The sequence below is a fragment of the Amia ocellicauda genome, chromosome 6 (assembly GCF_036373705.1).
Source record: "Amia ocellicauda isolate fAmiCal2 chromosome 6, fAmiCal2.hap1, whole genome shotgun sequence".
Lineage (NCBI taxonomy): Eukaryota > Metazoa > Chordata > Actinopteri > Amiiformes > Amiidae > Amia > Amia ocellicauda.
Genome location: NC_089855.1, coordinates 45,451,713 through 45,467,187, shown reverse-complemented (window position 1 = coordinate 45,467,187; position 15,475 = coordinate 45,451,713). Strand labels below are relative to the sequence as shown.

General features: G+C 46.8%; 1 protein-coding gene across 3 annotated transcripts in view; it reads left to right on the top strand.

The window, feature by feature from the left end:
• Positions 1-15,475, top strand: part of ep300a (EP300 lysine acetyltransferase a) — a 37,538-nt gene that overhangs the window by 17,309 nt on the left and 4,754 nt on the right. The window contains exons 12-29 of one of the 3 annotated variants that reach the window (XM_066707225.1): positions 1,621-1,706; positions 1,819-1,962; positions 3,129-3,692; positions 3,800-4,015; positions 4,131-4,311; positions 4,423-4,574; positions 7,282-7,521; positions 8,211-8,299; positions 9,392-9,472; positions 9,907-9,963; positions 10,726-10,803; positions 10,888-10,964; positions 13,213-13,363; positions 14,136-14,282; positions 14,443-14,556; positions 14,687-14,852; positions 14,971-15,138; positions 15,261-15,422. In XM_066707225.1, the coding sequence (XP_066563322.1) occupies positions 1,621-1,706; positions 1,819-1,962; positions 3,129-3,692; positions 3,800-4,015; positions 4,131-4,311; positions 4,423-4,574; positions 7,282-7,521; positions 8,211-8,299; positions 9,392-9,472; positions 9,907-9,963; positions 10,726-10,803; positions 10,888-10,964; positions 13,213-13,363; positions 14,136-14,282; positions 14,443-14,556; positions 14,687-14,852; positions 14,971-15,138; positions 15,261-15,422 (2,873 nt within the window). Of the gene's footprint in view, positions 1-1,620; positions 1,707-1,818; positions 1,963-3,125; positions 3,693-3,799; positions 4,016-4,130; positions 4,312-4,422; positions 4,575-7,281; positions 7,522-8,210; positions 8,300-9,391; positions 9,473-9,906; positions 9,964-10,725; positions 10,804-10,887; positions 10,965-13,212; positions 13,364-14,135; positions 14,283-14,442; positions 14,557-14,686; positions 14,853-14,970; positions 15,139-15,260; positions 15,423-15,475 lie in introns of all 3 variants that reach the window. The other 2 variants (XM_066707226.1, XM_066707224.1) reach the window with 2 other exon arrangements.

Sequence of the window (15,475 nt, the reverse complement as noted above, 5' to 3'; positions counted from 1 at the left end):
AAGACTTTTTAACAATGCAAAAAATATTTTAAGCATTTTATTGGTTAATATGAACAAATATCTGTTCTATTGGTTAAGACAGTTTGTTGCTATGTAAAAAAACTCCAATAAAAGCTTTTTGTAATATTCGTCCCTCTAGCAGCACGCCTGTGCTGGGCGATTAGCATGGCACTCATTGGTTTCACAGGTTTTGGGGGTCACACTCATCCCTTTGTTGTGTCCCCCAGGACGAACCTAAAATTTGTCCAGTTGAAAAAAAATGCTCCCCAGTTTTGTTTCTCATTTGACCTGTAATTTGTCTCTCACAGTTCATACATTCAAATTTAGATTTGCTTAAACCAAGAGTAGACAACCCAAATTAGCATTTTATTCAGTTCTGGTCAACAATACTGCATCTAAGGAGCCACGATGCCCTTTTAAATGACAATAATATTATAAATAAGAAAATCTGTAGCTTGGGGAGGAGGGAAAATGCAGTTTTTTATTTCCAGTATTTTGCTATTTAATACTAAAAGTGCCAAGCCAGTCAATATGACCATTCCAGGTGTTAAAATTTTAAAAAGCATGGCTGTTCATTACTTTTCCTGAATATATGCATTTGATTTCCTGATGGCGTTTGAGCTGCATAACCACACAAATTATAAGCAGGTTTACCTAGAATCATGTATATGTATTATAGCCTAATTGATCAAATGGCAGGTTCCAGATGTGATGTGTGCTTTGTACATAATGAATGAAAGTCAAACAAAACTAAAGTGACTTCTGTGCAGTGAGTGAGATGACATGACTTCCGGCTGCAGTTGCACGTCTCTCCCTCTACATTTCATCAGACAAACGCCTGTCAGCTCAGCTCAGTTGTGTGCATGGGATCTCTTAAAGTATAAGATCTGTTATTCTAGAGTAAGAGACCCTTCACATGACCTGTTAACTTAAACCAGGGGTGCTCAATCCTGGTCCTGGAGAGCCCCAATCCACTTACTCTTATACGTCACCCTAAATCACCAATGTCTTAATACTGGGAACACATGTGAGTTATTAATCAATTAAGAAAGTCAGCCAAGGGAATTCTTCCCTCAGGAGGCTGCAGGTATTCAGATAATTGCTCCAATGGTTTCTAAAGCACTGAATTTAGCACACCCTGCTTCATTTATCAGAATGAAATACTTCCAGGTGTTTATAAATTGGTGGTACAAGGGTGACCTATAAAACCTGCTGGATAGGGGCTCTCCAGTACCAGAATTGAGCACCCCTGACTTAAACTATAACAATAAACCCACCAAAAATATAATTCAGCAATAGGCTGTATTCGTTTAACATTCACTGCACTTTTCTTTTTTAAGAATCGACATCCAATATTGATTGTTTCATGAATAGAAATGCACACCTCATATTAAACACACTGCACATTCATCTTTTTAGATGATACAATAGTGTTAAAATTGTTTTTCCACAATTTCCGCACTTTCCCGCGGGAGAATTTTGAATTTAAAGTTTTCCTCCACTATTCTAATGCACTTACATTTTCTCTGCTCTTTTTAGTCCCATGTCCTGGAGTAACACAGTCCTAAGATTTTGTCTGTTAAACAACCTCCCTCTCTCCCTCTCACTTGCCTTCTTCAGGAATGAACCAGTTCAGTCAGATGGGGATGCAGAATATGGGACTGAGGTCGACACCCCCCCTGCAGCACAGCGCCCCCCTCAACCAGGTCACTTTAACTGTATCATAACAAACTGCTGTCCAACACTGTCTATGACTAACTGATTTAATTATATTGTAACATTCTGCTATATCACACCACTCTCTCTCTCCTCTCTCAGATGGGGATGGGTACCCCACGCATGGGTCAGCCCAGTGTGACTCAGCTCCAGAACCAGTATCTGCCCCCGGGCCAGTTCCCTGGGTCGAGCCCAGCGCTTCCCAGCCTGCCCCAGCCTGGCGCCCCTGGGAACCACGCCCCACAGGTGGGTCCAGAACTCAGGGTCTAGTCAGTTTCTGTTCAGGTTTTAACTTCTGGTCCTGGAGAGACAGCGGACAGTAGAGTACAACTAACCTTTACCAAGATCTGGGGGAGCTCAGGATCCCATGATGGGACCCACCTCCGGGGATGGTCAGTTCCCCCTGCTGGAGCCCGAGTCCAAGATCTTTTAACCATTTTATGAATGATTGTTTTTAAAATGACTTTTAAGAATGAATTTTTAACTGTTTTTAAAGATTTAGTTGGTTTTAAAACACACATTGTTTAGGGGTTTTTTGGTTTCGTTTTGTTATATTCTTTTGTCAAATACATTGTCCGTCTTGGATTTAATTTTAAATGCATTGGACCTTTTTTGTTTGTTTTTTATTTTTACCTTTTTAATTTTCTTTATTTTGTCCAATGCATTTTCAGTTATTTTCAATGTATTTGACTTTTATGTTGGTGAGCAGTTTTGCTTTAATCACGTTTGTTTTGTTGTTTTGTGCACATGTTTATTTAAAGTTTAAGTTTTTTTTGTTTTTGATTTTGTTAAATCACAAAGATTTTAAAATTTTTAAGTGATTTTAAGAATTGATTTTAAAAGTTTTTAATCATAACTATTAAAAATTGAATTGTTTTTAGATGTAATGTAAAATACTACATACAATAAAACAGTATTTTAAAAATGAATTTTAACTTTTTAAAGATTTAGTTGCTTTTAAAACACCTAATTGTTTAGGGTTTTTTTGGTTTAGTTTTGTTCTATTTTTTTTGTCAAATACATTGTCCGTTTTGGATTTAATTTTAAATGCATTGGACCTTTTTTGTTTGTTTTTTATTTTTACCTTTTTAATTTTCTTTATTTTGTCCAGTGCATTTTCAGTTATTATCAATGTATTTGACCTTTTTGTTGGTAGCAGTTTTGCTTTAATCACGTTTGTTTTGTTGTTTTGTGCACATGTTTATTTAAAGTTAAGTATTTTGTTTTCGTTAAATCACAAAGATTTTAAAAATTAAGTGATTTTTAAGAATTGATTATTTTTTTTTTAATCATAAGTATTAAAAATTGAAATGTTTTTATTTGAAAATGTAAAATACTTTAAACAATAAAACAGTATTTTACTTTACCTTCCTGCTCACGCTCTCTCTCTCTCCCTTTCATACTCTCAGCAGGCTCAGATGCCCACCCCTCCCTCGCTCCCAGTGAGCAGTCCAGTGGGTGTGGCCTCCTCAGCTGGGGGTGGTGGGGGGCCCCAGGTGGGCTCCCTGGGACCAGGCAGTGTTGGGGGGCCTCCGCCTCCCCCTCTCCCCCCTTCCTCATCTTCGTCTTCCTCCTCTTCCTCCTCCTCATCGTCCTCTTCCTCCTCGACCTCCTCTCAGCCAAACGCCTCTCTGCCCTCCCACTGTGGGCCGCCCCTCTCCCAGAAGCGGCAGAACTCCCCTTCCCCGGCCCGCAGCCTCACCCCCACACCCCATCCCACCCCCCCGGGCCTGGGCTCCCAGACCCCCCAGCCCCAGACGCCCACCCCCCCCCAGCTGCCGCCTCCCACGCAGCAGCAGCAGCAGGCACCGCCCAGCCAGCACACTCAGATGCCCCATGGGTCAATGGGCATGGACAAGGCAGGGCAGTTACCCCAGCAGCAGCATCATGCAGTTTCTTCTGCCCCCCAGCCTGGCCTGGGCTCCTCTGTGCCCACCCCCACTGGCCCCCTCCCCCCCCAGCACCCACGCACGCCGGTGAGTGTTATACCCACAGGGGAGTGTCAATCTTTGTCAGTGTGGAGTGTCAGTTTCGGTCGGTCGGTCTGTCAGTCAGTAACTGATTTTTACTCTCTCTCCACCAGCTGTCTCAGAAGTCCTCCCTCACCACAGACGGCCCAGTTTCGAACCCAGCCTCTGTGAGCAGCAGTGCTGAGCCCAGCTCCCAGCACCCCCCTGCAGACCCCACCCCTTTTGAAATCAAGATGGAGGTCAAGCAGCAGGAGGAGGAGGAGGAGGAGCCAGGGGGCTCAGGGTCAGGGACAGGAGTCAAGTCTGAGGTCAGGGAGGAGAAGCCAGAGGTGGGTGTTTGGGCCAATGCCAGTGCAATGATGAATGTGATGTAGTCCCCATTCGGTCATTGTGTTACTGTGCTTGTCTTAATGTCCGGGGTTTTCATCCCCTCTCTGTTTGCAGGTAAAGAAGGAGGAGCCAGGTGGAGGGGAGGGTGGCAAGGCGGAGCCAATGGAGGCATCGTCGGCGGTGACTGGGGAAGACAGGAAGCCTGAGGTGAAGGTGGAGCCTAAAGAGGAAGAGGAGGGATCAGGCTCACCGTCCACTCACAGCTCCCCCAGCACAGCCCAGAGCAAGAGGAAAAGTAAGGGAAAATCTTTCTGCGTCTCTCTCTCCCTCTTGATCTCTCTCCCTCTCAGATGTATTAAGGTCGTTTGTTTCTCTCTCCTCTCCGTTTCCCCCCCCCCACACACAGTCTTTAAGCCGGAGGAGCTGCGCCAGGCTCTGATGCCCACTCTGGAGGCTCTGTACAGGCAGGACCCCGAGTCCCTGCCCTTCCGGCAGCCTGTGGACCCCCAGTTACTGGGAATACCCGTACGTATTCGAACTAGTAACCGCACTAACCTGGTAAGGGACTGCGCTGGCTTCCGTATGCTACCCCCCCTCGTTCTTCCTTTCTCACTCGCTCAGTCTCCCAATCTTTTGTTCTTTTTTTCACTTGTTCCATCTCCTTCTCTCTCCCCACCCCCTATCTCTGGCTCAGACTTTTCTCTTGGCTCCCCCCTCACTTTCTCTCGGACCCCTCTCACTCGTTCCCCCGTCTCCCTCCCTGTGTGCCAGCGAGTGTGTGCATCTGCCGGAGAGTTTGTGAGTGTGCTCTCTTTCTCTCTCCACCCCACTTAATTGCAAAACATGTTGGAGCTTCCCTACTGAAGTACTGTGATGCGCCAAGAACGTTTTCTCAGTAATTTGACTCCAGCTGCCCCGCCCCGCCCCGCCCCACCACTATAGACACCGTAAAAGGAATGTTAAGAAATTGACAGACCGCTTATTGCGCCTTGTAGCCAAACTGAGCCAAGCAGTACCTCCATGTGGGGCTTTGTGTCCCTGCAGTGTGAGTCAGCCCCTGCTATAGAGGGGCATTGACGAACTCAGGCTGCTGGAGAGGGCACCCGTACACTGAAGACACCTCTGATCCTTTTTCGAGCTGCAAGCCTCCTAGCTTTGCTTTACAATCTGAACCTTTTATTTTTGAATTTAATGAATGAATTTATTTTTTTGCCTAATGCTTAAACACAAGCACTAGAACCAGTTCCTCACCAGTACTAAGTGTTGTGTTGAGCGGTGGGGGTGGGGGGTGGGGAAGGGTGTTGGGTGGGGGGGTGGAGTTGGAGCACAGTGTCTGAGTCTCACTGGACACAGCCTTGGTTTTGGGTCTAAAACCTCAGCCCGATCTCTGGGTACATCATGTAGATCAGAACATCAGATTCTGAAATATGTATATTTTCAGTTTTAATTCAAAGTGTGTGTGTACGTGTAGAAAGGAATGGATCCCTATATCTTAGATGAATTATTAAGACGAAAATAAGTCCTGAATTTCCCTCCTTTAGTGTCTTGGAACATAGAAATGGCCCGATTTTGTAAGAGTTATTGTTACTCTTGAACTGGTTTCTTTGTGAGGTTTTGGTCTGAAAACCAGGCTGGTGCAGTGTGTAGGTGGGGCTGCTTTTGTGGTGGGCGGGACCTCTGTTCCAGCCACTCTCACTGCCAGTAACCTGACTTACAGCTCCTCTGACTCTGTTGTGATGAGCAGTACCTCTTTACCTGTATCGATCATTACAATCATCATAATCATGATAGACCATCTGTCCCTGAGCTCCTCCAGCCCTCGGGAATCCACCCTCGGCAACAGCGTTGCCCTGCAGAGGGGCTCTGTCTGGTGTCACAGTTCTAGTTAAGCTGTGAGGGTGGATTCTCCAGGTGGGGGGGTTGCAGGGCTTCCTGATCAGGTGTGTGTGTGTGTGTGTCAGCATGTCAGCTGAGCTCTGACCATGTGTGCTCTCCTGCCTGATCATTGCTGTGATTGCACTGCCCAGTGCCACTGTGCAGGGCTGCACTGTGCCTGCCTGCCTGCCTGTCTTTCTGCCTGCTTGTCTGTCTGCCTGCGCAAACCCAAAACCCCTAGCTGTGTTTGTGCAGACTCTGCTCTGTTGCAGCCTGGTCCTGGAGAGCTACAGTACAATAAAGTACATCAGGGTCTCCAAACAAACCAAAATAAGGTCTTTATATTGGCATAATTCTGACCGTTGCACTTCCTGCTGGCTCTCTGAGAAGGGTGACCCCAGAACACAGTGTTAATTAGTTCTTGCTCTTGCTCTCTAGGTCTTGGTTTCCCTCTCTACCTCCTAATTGCATGCATTTTTCCTTTTCCCTCTCCCTCTCCCCCTTCCGCTTCTGTCTTCTCTCAAACCCGAGTATTGCAGCAGGTCAGTGTCCCTCAGCAGTGCAGCCTGGGCAGAGGCCATTGCAGCCGCTTCCCGTTTGTGACCGTGGTTGTCCCTCTGTGTTTGGGGGAGACAAAAGCCCTTGTGCTTCGTTGCTTCTAACATTGCTTTCTTCTCCTGATCAGCTGTTGAAATTTGTTTAATTAAAGGAAGGAATGTGTGAAATGTTTTAGGTTGATGTTTTTGTTTTGTCTTGGGATTCCATCATTCACCATCCATTTCCCTGCTGCTCAGCGCAGACACCTGGCTGGGTGACAGTGTGTCTGTGTTGCTGTGCGATGTCCCTGCCGTTGCTTGTGCTTTGAATCCGTCTTGGCTGCAGCGAGAGTGTGTGTGTCAGTGTCTCTATACTAGTGTTTACTTGGACTTTGCAGTGGGGACATCGCCCACAAGAGGGCGTGCGCACATGGCACACAGTGCTCAGCTGCACTGTTAACCCCTCACATTGTAAATTGAAAATGTATACCTGTATCAATTATGAATTGGTTATTCCATTAATTTATGGAACCGTTTCAGTGACTCGATGTAAAAACAGTCAGATCAGAACCCTCTGTATTGGAGGACTGGAAACTCTGTTTGTGTGTATTGAAATGGGAAGTGTCTTCCTGCCCAGTCTTACTACTGCAAAGTTCAAGCTGAATGCTGGTATAGCAGCAGCCAGAGTACACTGTATTCAGATCAGAGAAGATCTTACAGTCTTCAACATTACCGTCTCTCTCTCTCTCTTTTTCCTCATGGTTTTCATGATGCCTCCTCCATACTCACAATACACCGACCCCCAACTACCTCCTGCCCCTCCATCCCCCTCTCCCTCCCTCGCTCTACTACAGGACTACTTTGACATTGTGAAGAACCCCATGGACCTGTCCACCATCAAGCGCAAGCTGGACACGGGGCAGTACCAGGAGCCCTGGCAGTACGTGGAGGATATCTGGCTCATGTTCAACAATGCCTGGCTGTACAACCGCAAGACCTCCCGTGTGTACAAGTACTGCAGCAAGCTGGCCGAGGTGTTCGAGCAGGAGATCGACCCCGTCATGCAGGGGTTGGGCTACTGCTGCGGCCGCAAGGTACAGAGGAGCAGGTGGACAGGGCGGGGGGGTTAGCGGAATAGTGTGTGGGCGCAGCTAGTGGTATACAAGTAGTGCAGCAAGCTGGCCAAGGTGTTCAAGCAGGAGATCAGCCCTTGGCCGCTGAGACTGGGAGGAGAGGAAGTGGGAGTCTTGATTCAACTCAGCTGTGCTGTATTGGCATGACCATTGTAAACAGTATTGCCAGTGCAGTTTACAGAATAAACACTGGTACACACAGGAGGGAAACCATAAGACAATAGAAATAATCAGCAGCCACAAACCACAAACAAGGGATTGACTGATAATGATACTGGAAGAGGACAAATGAATACATCAACTAAACACATTATTAGAACATTTTGAGTATTTAAAGAAACCTTTACATACTCGCAACGATGAACAATAACATGTTAAATGCAGTAAAGAAGCAGAAATGTTGCACAAACTAGAGTGGCTGTAGCCCCGGTGTGCAGAGGGCTCCCTGCCTGTCCCTCAGGCTGTGACACCGTGCCGTATACTGGGCTGTCTCCCTCCCAGAAGGAGTTGCATTTTTTTCCTCAGACTTATTGATATTAGGGAAATGATGGAGGGAGGTTGCACATTTTCTCTTCCCCCTTCAGGGGGGAATTGGGTCCATCTGTAATTAACTTGCATTTCTCCCCCCACTCCCTGTCTCTCTCCCCCAGTTGGAGTTTTCTCCTCAGACTCTGTGCTGCTATGGGAAGCAGCTGTGCACCATCCCTCGCGATGCAGCCTACTTCAGCTACCAGAACAGGTGAGCGACTGGCTCACACCACACTGACTGGCTCACAGGCCTGTGCGCCACACTGAAAATGATCCCACTACCTGACATTACTGTACCTACACACCCTGACTGCATGTTCACACACACACCCTGTATCAGTGAAGTTAATGCAAGTTACTCTACACACACTCAGTCACAGGATCAGCAAACTTCAGAAACACACTTTTCAATCTTGCACTTTCAGCAATTTAAAACTTACATTCTGCCACCAGAGACCCTTCCCCCTTTTAAAACCAATTATTCCTTAAAAGCAGGAAGCCCCCCCTCCCCAATCAACTGCCTGTCCCAGGGTAACTGACAGACACCGCAGAGCAGGGCTTGCCTGCATATAGATCAATAGTGCGCACACACACCTTCAGCCACCCCACGCCGCCTCCATCAGCCCCACTTACCCTTTGTTGTCATGGTGATGCTGTGAGTTGTGTAGCTGTGTGGGATGTTGTGCGTTCTCCGTGAGTTTGATGCTAATTCTTGCTTCGCCTTGGCTTCTCTACTGTGTGTTATCTGTGGTGTCGTCACGTCCCCCCCTCCCCATCTCTCCTCCCCTTCTGTCTCTCCCCCTCTCCTCCTCTCCATCTCTCCTTCCCTCCCTCTCCTCTCCTTTCCTCCTCCTCCTGTCTTTGTCTGCAACTTTTTTTTTTTTTTTTTTTTTAATTTTCTCACTTAAAAAAAAAAAAAAAATTCATTTTATCCATCCCTCCCCCCTCCCCTTCTCCCTCTTTTTCTCTCTTTTTTTTTTTAATCGCTTGTGATGTCTGCACTGGCACTTTTGTTGGTCTGACCAAAATCCAACCAATCATCCTCAACCAAAAAATACAAAATTAATTTAAAAACAAACTAACAAAAAAAAAATCAAATCCTGGACCATGATTGGCTGTCCTTGTCACCGTGATGACGACCCCGCCCTCTGCTCCTCCCACCTGCCCGCCGTGCCCCGCCTGTGTGCCCGCCCCCCTTGGCCTGCCCTGCCCTGCCCTGATTGGTGGCTGCTTCGCCGTTGCTATGGTTGCCTGTGGTTGTGTGAACGTATAGTTCACCGAAATATGGGCTTCTTGCTGACAGGTACCACTTCTGCGAGAAGTGTTTCAACGAAATCCAGGGGGACAGCGTATCCCTGGGAGACGACCCCTCGCAGCCCCAGACGTGAGTACATCCCAGTGTTCTTCTGCCCTTGCATACTGTACAATACATACCATTCAATTCTCTCTTGCTCTGTGTCCCCATAGAAAAATATAAATTCATTTTTATTTTATTTTTTTACCTAAAAGTCGTCGTGTGTGCGCAGGTGTTGTTCTGTGCAGTGCGTGCATGTTGTGCAGTGTATTTGTGCGTGTGTGCAGTGTGAATTAGTGTGTGTGTGTTTCTGTGCAAGTGTATTAGTGTGTGTGCGTGCATGTGCAGGTGTGCGTGTGCAGGTATAGTGTGTGTATGCACAGGTGATTCAGTAGGTGGTGTCACTAGGTTGGTGTGTGTGGTGGTGTGTGTGGTGGTATGTCCATTGCCTGGTCTGTAGTGTTGTGTGTTGTCAGTAGGCTGGTGTGTGATGTGCATTTTTCTCTCTGTCTGTCTGTCTGCAGGTCCATCAGCAAAGATCAGTTTGAAAAGAAGAAAAATGATACACTGGATCCAGAGCTGTGAGCATTAACTAGTTATTGTATTTGTATTCAAATTGTTTTATTAATATGGATAATATTGATCTTGATTTATTTGCAGAGGGTAGGGAAGGGAGGGAGAAATGGAGAGGGAATGAGTGGAGCACTGGAGAGGTAGTGAAGGGGAGGGAGGCAGGCAGAGAGAAGAGGACAGTTTTTAGGCATTACTGTCAAATAGGGGCATCCAAACCCTAGTCCTGGGAAGCCCAAATCCACTTAATCTTATAGGTCACCCTATGTCACCAATTTCTAAATGCATGCGAGTTATTAATCCATTAAGAAAGTAAACCAAGGGAATTGTTACTTCAGGAGGCTGCAGGTATTCGGATAATTGCTTTAGTGGTTTCTAAAGGACTGCATTTACCACCTGCTTAATTGATCAGAACTTTCAGGTGTTTATAAATCAGTGAAACAAGGGTGACCTCTAAAGGCTGCTGGATGGCACCTCTCCAGGACCAGGGTTGGAGCCCACTGCTGTAGGGGGTTTCCCCCAGAAATTTGCATTGGCAGGGCAGTCAGTTACTTGGGGTGGTGGAGGGTGCTTCTGGAACATTGAATGGGTTGGGGGGATCGAGAGCAGGGGGCAAAGCATGTGCATTTGTTTGTTTAAGTGAGTTTTGTGGTGTTATATTTCATTCAATCAAGGAGGGTGGTTCGTGAGCTATGGTAGGGGAATATTATAGTATAATGTTAGGGGAACCACTACTGTATAATTAGATTGAAACTCTGTGTGTCTGTCTGCAGGTTAGTAGAATGTACAGACTGTGGGCGAAAGATGCACCAGATCTGTGTCCTGCACAACGACACTATCTGGCCCTCGGGGTAAGTGTCACTCTACCTTTCTACCTCGTTCTATGTGCAGGTCTGTGTGAGTCTAATTCTTTTGCTCTCTGCTCCTCCCTCCAGCTTTATCTGTGACAGCTGCTTAAAGAAGTCAGGAAAGACGCGGAAAGAGAACAAGTATGCAGCCAAGAGCAAGTGGAGTAAGTAAATGCCCAGGCGGGGGGGGGGCAATTTACTCCATCAGAAACCTGCAGGGTCTGTGTCTGACCCCCTGTCCCTCAGAGACTTCTCCAGTGAACCAGTACAACAGATTACAGCAAATCCGTTCAAATGAAATAAACTCACTTTCCTTAAACCATGACAGAAAATCAGTGTTTCCAAGCCTGATCTTCCCCATTTTTTATTTTTTTTTAACTTGTCCGGTATTATGCCGAATCCAGCGCCCCTACGAGCCTTTTTTCCAGGGTTGGTTTGCGCATGATTAATAATGTATGAATAAATTCATTTTCTTAGCACAGGGTGAATTACACAAAACATACATATGTACAGTAAGAGAAGATCAAATACACAATAAGATCTGTTAGTCATGCGTTTTGCGAGCGATTACATGCCAGCAGTGCTGACAATGGATTATTGTTGTGTATCTGTTAGCAGACGCACTTATCCAGGGCGACTTTCAACACACGAGCATTGCTGCGTGTCTGGCAACAGGGACAATGTAACAGTGATTTGGGACCATCATCCCAGACTTCATCAATAAGCACAATTTCCCATCAAACCATTAACGTCACCTGAGATAGTCCAGCAGTTTATTGATCTGCCCACGACTGCGCCGCAAAAACCAACAAAACAGTCGCATCCATAATCAATAGGCTAGCCTATAGTCATTGTGTTTTAAACAAGAATAAAAGTAAAAATATGCCACAAAATTAATGAAAATGTATCTACTCATACAAAGTATATTCATAATGAACTGTATGCGCGGTGACGAATGCATGTTAACTCTAACTTGTATTTTATACAGTACAGTAAAAGTGTCTGAAATAGCGAATCGGTGTAAATCCCTTAATGCATCAATACAAATCAATACAAATAAAAGGCTGAGTTATCTTAGCATATTCGTATAGTTGTATTTTCATTTCTGCTACATGTGTGATCTCGCGTTTTTTTTGTTTTGTTTTTTACAATGCATCTGCGCTGTGTGCAGACGCTGAATGAGTTTGATTGTGATCTTAAATAGGGTTTAAAGTCGCAGTCGACTCGGTGCTGATTATTATTGCCGAGTGTTTCTCTTCTACTCCGTGCTTGGGAACGCCCACATCCAGTGACGTCAGCGTTCAGTTCCAAAACTGGTGGAAAAGCGGACCGGTTCACAAAAAGATCAGCTGGTTCCCAGGCCGAGCACCGGCTCCAGCTCCGGCTCCAGCATCGGCTCCTTGTTGGTGGAAAAGCGCTATCAGTGACTCGGGCTTCTGGAATTCCTGAGGCCTAGGTTGTTCCTCTGGTGGTGCACTGAGTTCCTATGCTGATAGAAGGTCTTGAACTCTCCCCTGCGTGCAGAAATTCAGAGACATCTACTGAATGAGAGAGAAGACGATGGATGTTTCTTTTTGCCCCAAACCCCATTGTGGGGGGAAGAGGCTCCTCCTTCAGAGGAGGTGCCTGGGGATGGGGGTGCAGATTGAATCAGTTGGTTTCCACACCAGAAGGAGTCAGCAGTGATGGTGCTCAGGGAAGAAGCATTTTCAGTGGAGTGCCTTTCTTTATATTTTGTGTTTTGCATTCAAAGCACCTGCTGGAGAGCAGAGCCCAGGATTCAAACCATGTCCACCAGCCGGGCAGCAAAAGGGGGCGATGTCAAATGTGACCGCACGCTGATGTGCTCCCACTATTGCCATCACTCCTAGATTTGCAGTTTTCGGGCCGTGATTGCCCAATCCCACCTGACCGCTTGTCTCCATGGCACTCAGATATTGAAAACAGGCCTCGTTACATGTGCAGCAGCCCTGTTTTTTTTTTTTTTTCCCTCTCCCGCAATCTGTGCACAGTATAACAACCTATATTGTTATTACAGAGGCCCTGGTTACAGTACAGGTGTGCAGCAGGGTACCTAGCAGTACAGCAATTTCATTTAAACCGCAAAACAATATGCATATCTATACATCTAAATATGCACCCTTGTGTTGTGTAAGGGTAGCAACAGGAATGCAAAGCTGTCACGGGGAGGATTGCAGTAGAGCTGCAAGGATTAAAATACTGAGGAGCTCTTTCATTTGAGTTTTTTTTTTTTTTTTTTTTTTTGTTTTGTTTGATTTTGTGTTGGAGGAGCTGGATGTAAGACTTCAATTACAGACCCAGAGAGTGGATGGTTCAGTTTGTCTTTCTCTCCAACCCTCATATCTAACCAACACCTTTTTATTTTGTTATTTTTTCCTCCCCCTTTCTCAGGGTTGCCCCAGACAAAGCTGGGCAGCTTCCTAGAGAACCGTGTGAACGACTACCTGCGGCGCCAGAACCACCCTGAGTCCGGCGAAGTCACCATCCGGGTTGTCCACGTCTCCGACAAGGTGGTGGAGGTCAAGCCAGGCATGAAGGCCAGGTGAGAGAGATGGGAAGAGAGATGGGCAGGGGGGAGAGGGAGAAATTGCATTTCTAACAATCCCTTCATTACGAAAGGGAAAACCACCAACAAATCCACAGGAAGAAAGCAACCCTTTCTCCATTATAACAGAGAAACGGGCCACCTCCTCGACACACCACTGCCTATCAAACACCTCCAGGTGGTCCATCACTCTGCATCACTTCTGTGTTTTTCTTAATCTTAGTGGTTTTCTGTTGTCAATTATGTTATTTAGTTGAAAATTGTGACATTTAGGTTGACCAGCTGAAACAAAATTGGAAAGTTCTTTTTAAATCTGTACCCCCTCGCATCTACATCCTCATCATACACGTCTGCCTCACCCTCTTCCAAATTGCTGTCATAAGTCTACAATACTGTACAACGTGCCCAATTGAAAGTTTACAATTCTTAAAAATGTGTTTAAGTTTTATCGGTCTCAGAAGCCATAAAATGTTAACATCCATCATTTGACTCCCTTAAAAGTGCTCTTGTTTAGTGAGTGCTTTCAGTGCACTGCCATTTTTCCCATCTCCTCTAAGTGAATTTTTGTTTATTTTTTAGGGGTGAAGTGTGGGTCTTTTAGCAACACCCCTGCTTGGGATAATTGACCCTGTAGTACTCTGAGGGTTAAGAGACTGAGAGGAGAGAGGGGTATTAGGGGGGAGAGAAGAGGGTAGGAGGGGAGAGGGAGAGAGTGCAAAGGTATGGTGTGCGCGTGTCTGATCCCAGGTGTCTGTCCCCCTCTCTGCAGGTTTGTGGACAGTGGCGAGATGGCAGAATCCTTTCCCTATCGCACCAAGGCCCTGTTCGCATTCGAGGACATCGACGGGGCTGATGTCTGCTTCTTCGGCATGCATGTCCAGGAGTACGGCTCCGACTGCCCCCCACCCAACCAGAGGTCAGCTCCCCTGTCCCCTGCCCTGACCCGAGTTCTCAGTGTCTCTCTGTTCTGTTCACCTTGTCTCTGTCCCACACACCCATCTCTCCCTCTGAGTTTGATTTCAAATAAGCTTTATTGCTCAGCTTTAAAGTTAATAATCAACAATCCATCCCACCAGGCGTGTGTACATCTCCTACCTGGACAGTGTGCACTTCTTCCAGCCACGCAGCCTGAGGACAGGGGTCTACCATGAGATCCTCATCGGCTACCTAGAGTATGTCAAGAAATTGGGGTAAGAGCCAGCTTCCATTCCTCCACCCATCCCTCCCTGCATCCATCTCTGCATCCCTCCCTCCCAGTAATTCTGCCGTGATAATGAATCCTCCATCTCTTCCCCTTCTCTGTGCCCCTCCCCCTATCAGGTTCACCACGGGGCACATCTGGGCCTGCCCCCCCAGCGAGGGTGACGACTACATCTTCCACTGCCACCCCCCAGACCAGAAGATCCCCAAACCCAAGCGCCTGCAGGAGTGGTACAAGAAGATGCTGGATAAGGCTGTGTCTGAGCGCATCGTCCACGACTACAAGGTCAGGCATAGGACACCCGGGGACACTGAGAGGGAACGAGGAATGGACTGGGACACCAACACTGGGATACTGACAGATGACTGACGTAGTGACTGAGGCTCTCTTTCTCTCTCTCTAGGACATCTTTAAGCAGGCAACTGAGGACCGGCTGACCAGTGCCAAGGAGCTGCCCTACTTTGAGGGTGACTTTTGGCCCAACGTGCTGGAGGAGAGCATCAAGGAGCTGGAGCAGGAGGAGGAGGAGCGCAAGAGGGAGGAGAACAGCACCAGCAACGAGAGCATTGATGTGAGTCTGGGGAGGAGGGAGAAGGGAGGGAGGAATTAGGATATAGAGTGGGGAGCAGGAGAAGGAAGGAGAACCACATCAGCAGTGATGGTAACAATGTGTCCCTCTCTCCCCCTTTCCAGGCCACAAAGGGGGACAGTAAAAGCGCCAAGAAGAAGAACAACAAGAAGACCAGTAAGAACAAGAGCAGCCTGAGCAGAGCCAATAAGAAGAAGCCTGGCATGCCCAATGTGTCTAATGACCTGTCACAGAAACTGTATGCCACCATGGAGAAGCACAAGGAGGTATGCTGACCAACCGGACACAGTCTAAAACACAAACGCATGCACTGTACGCA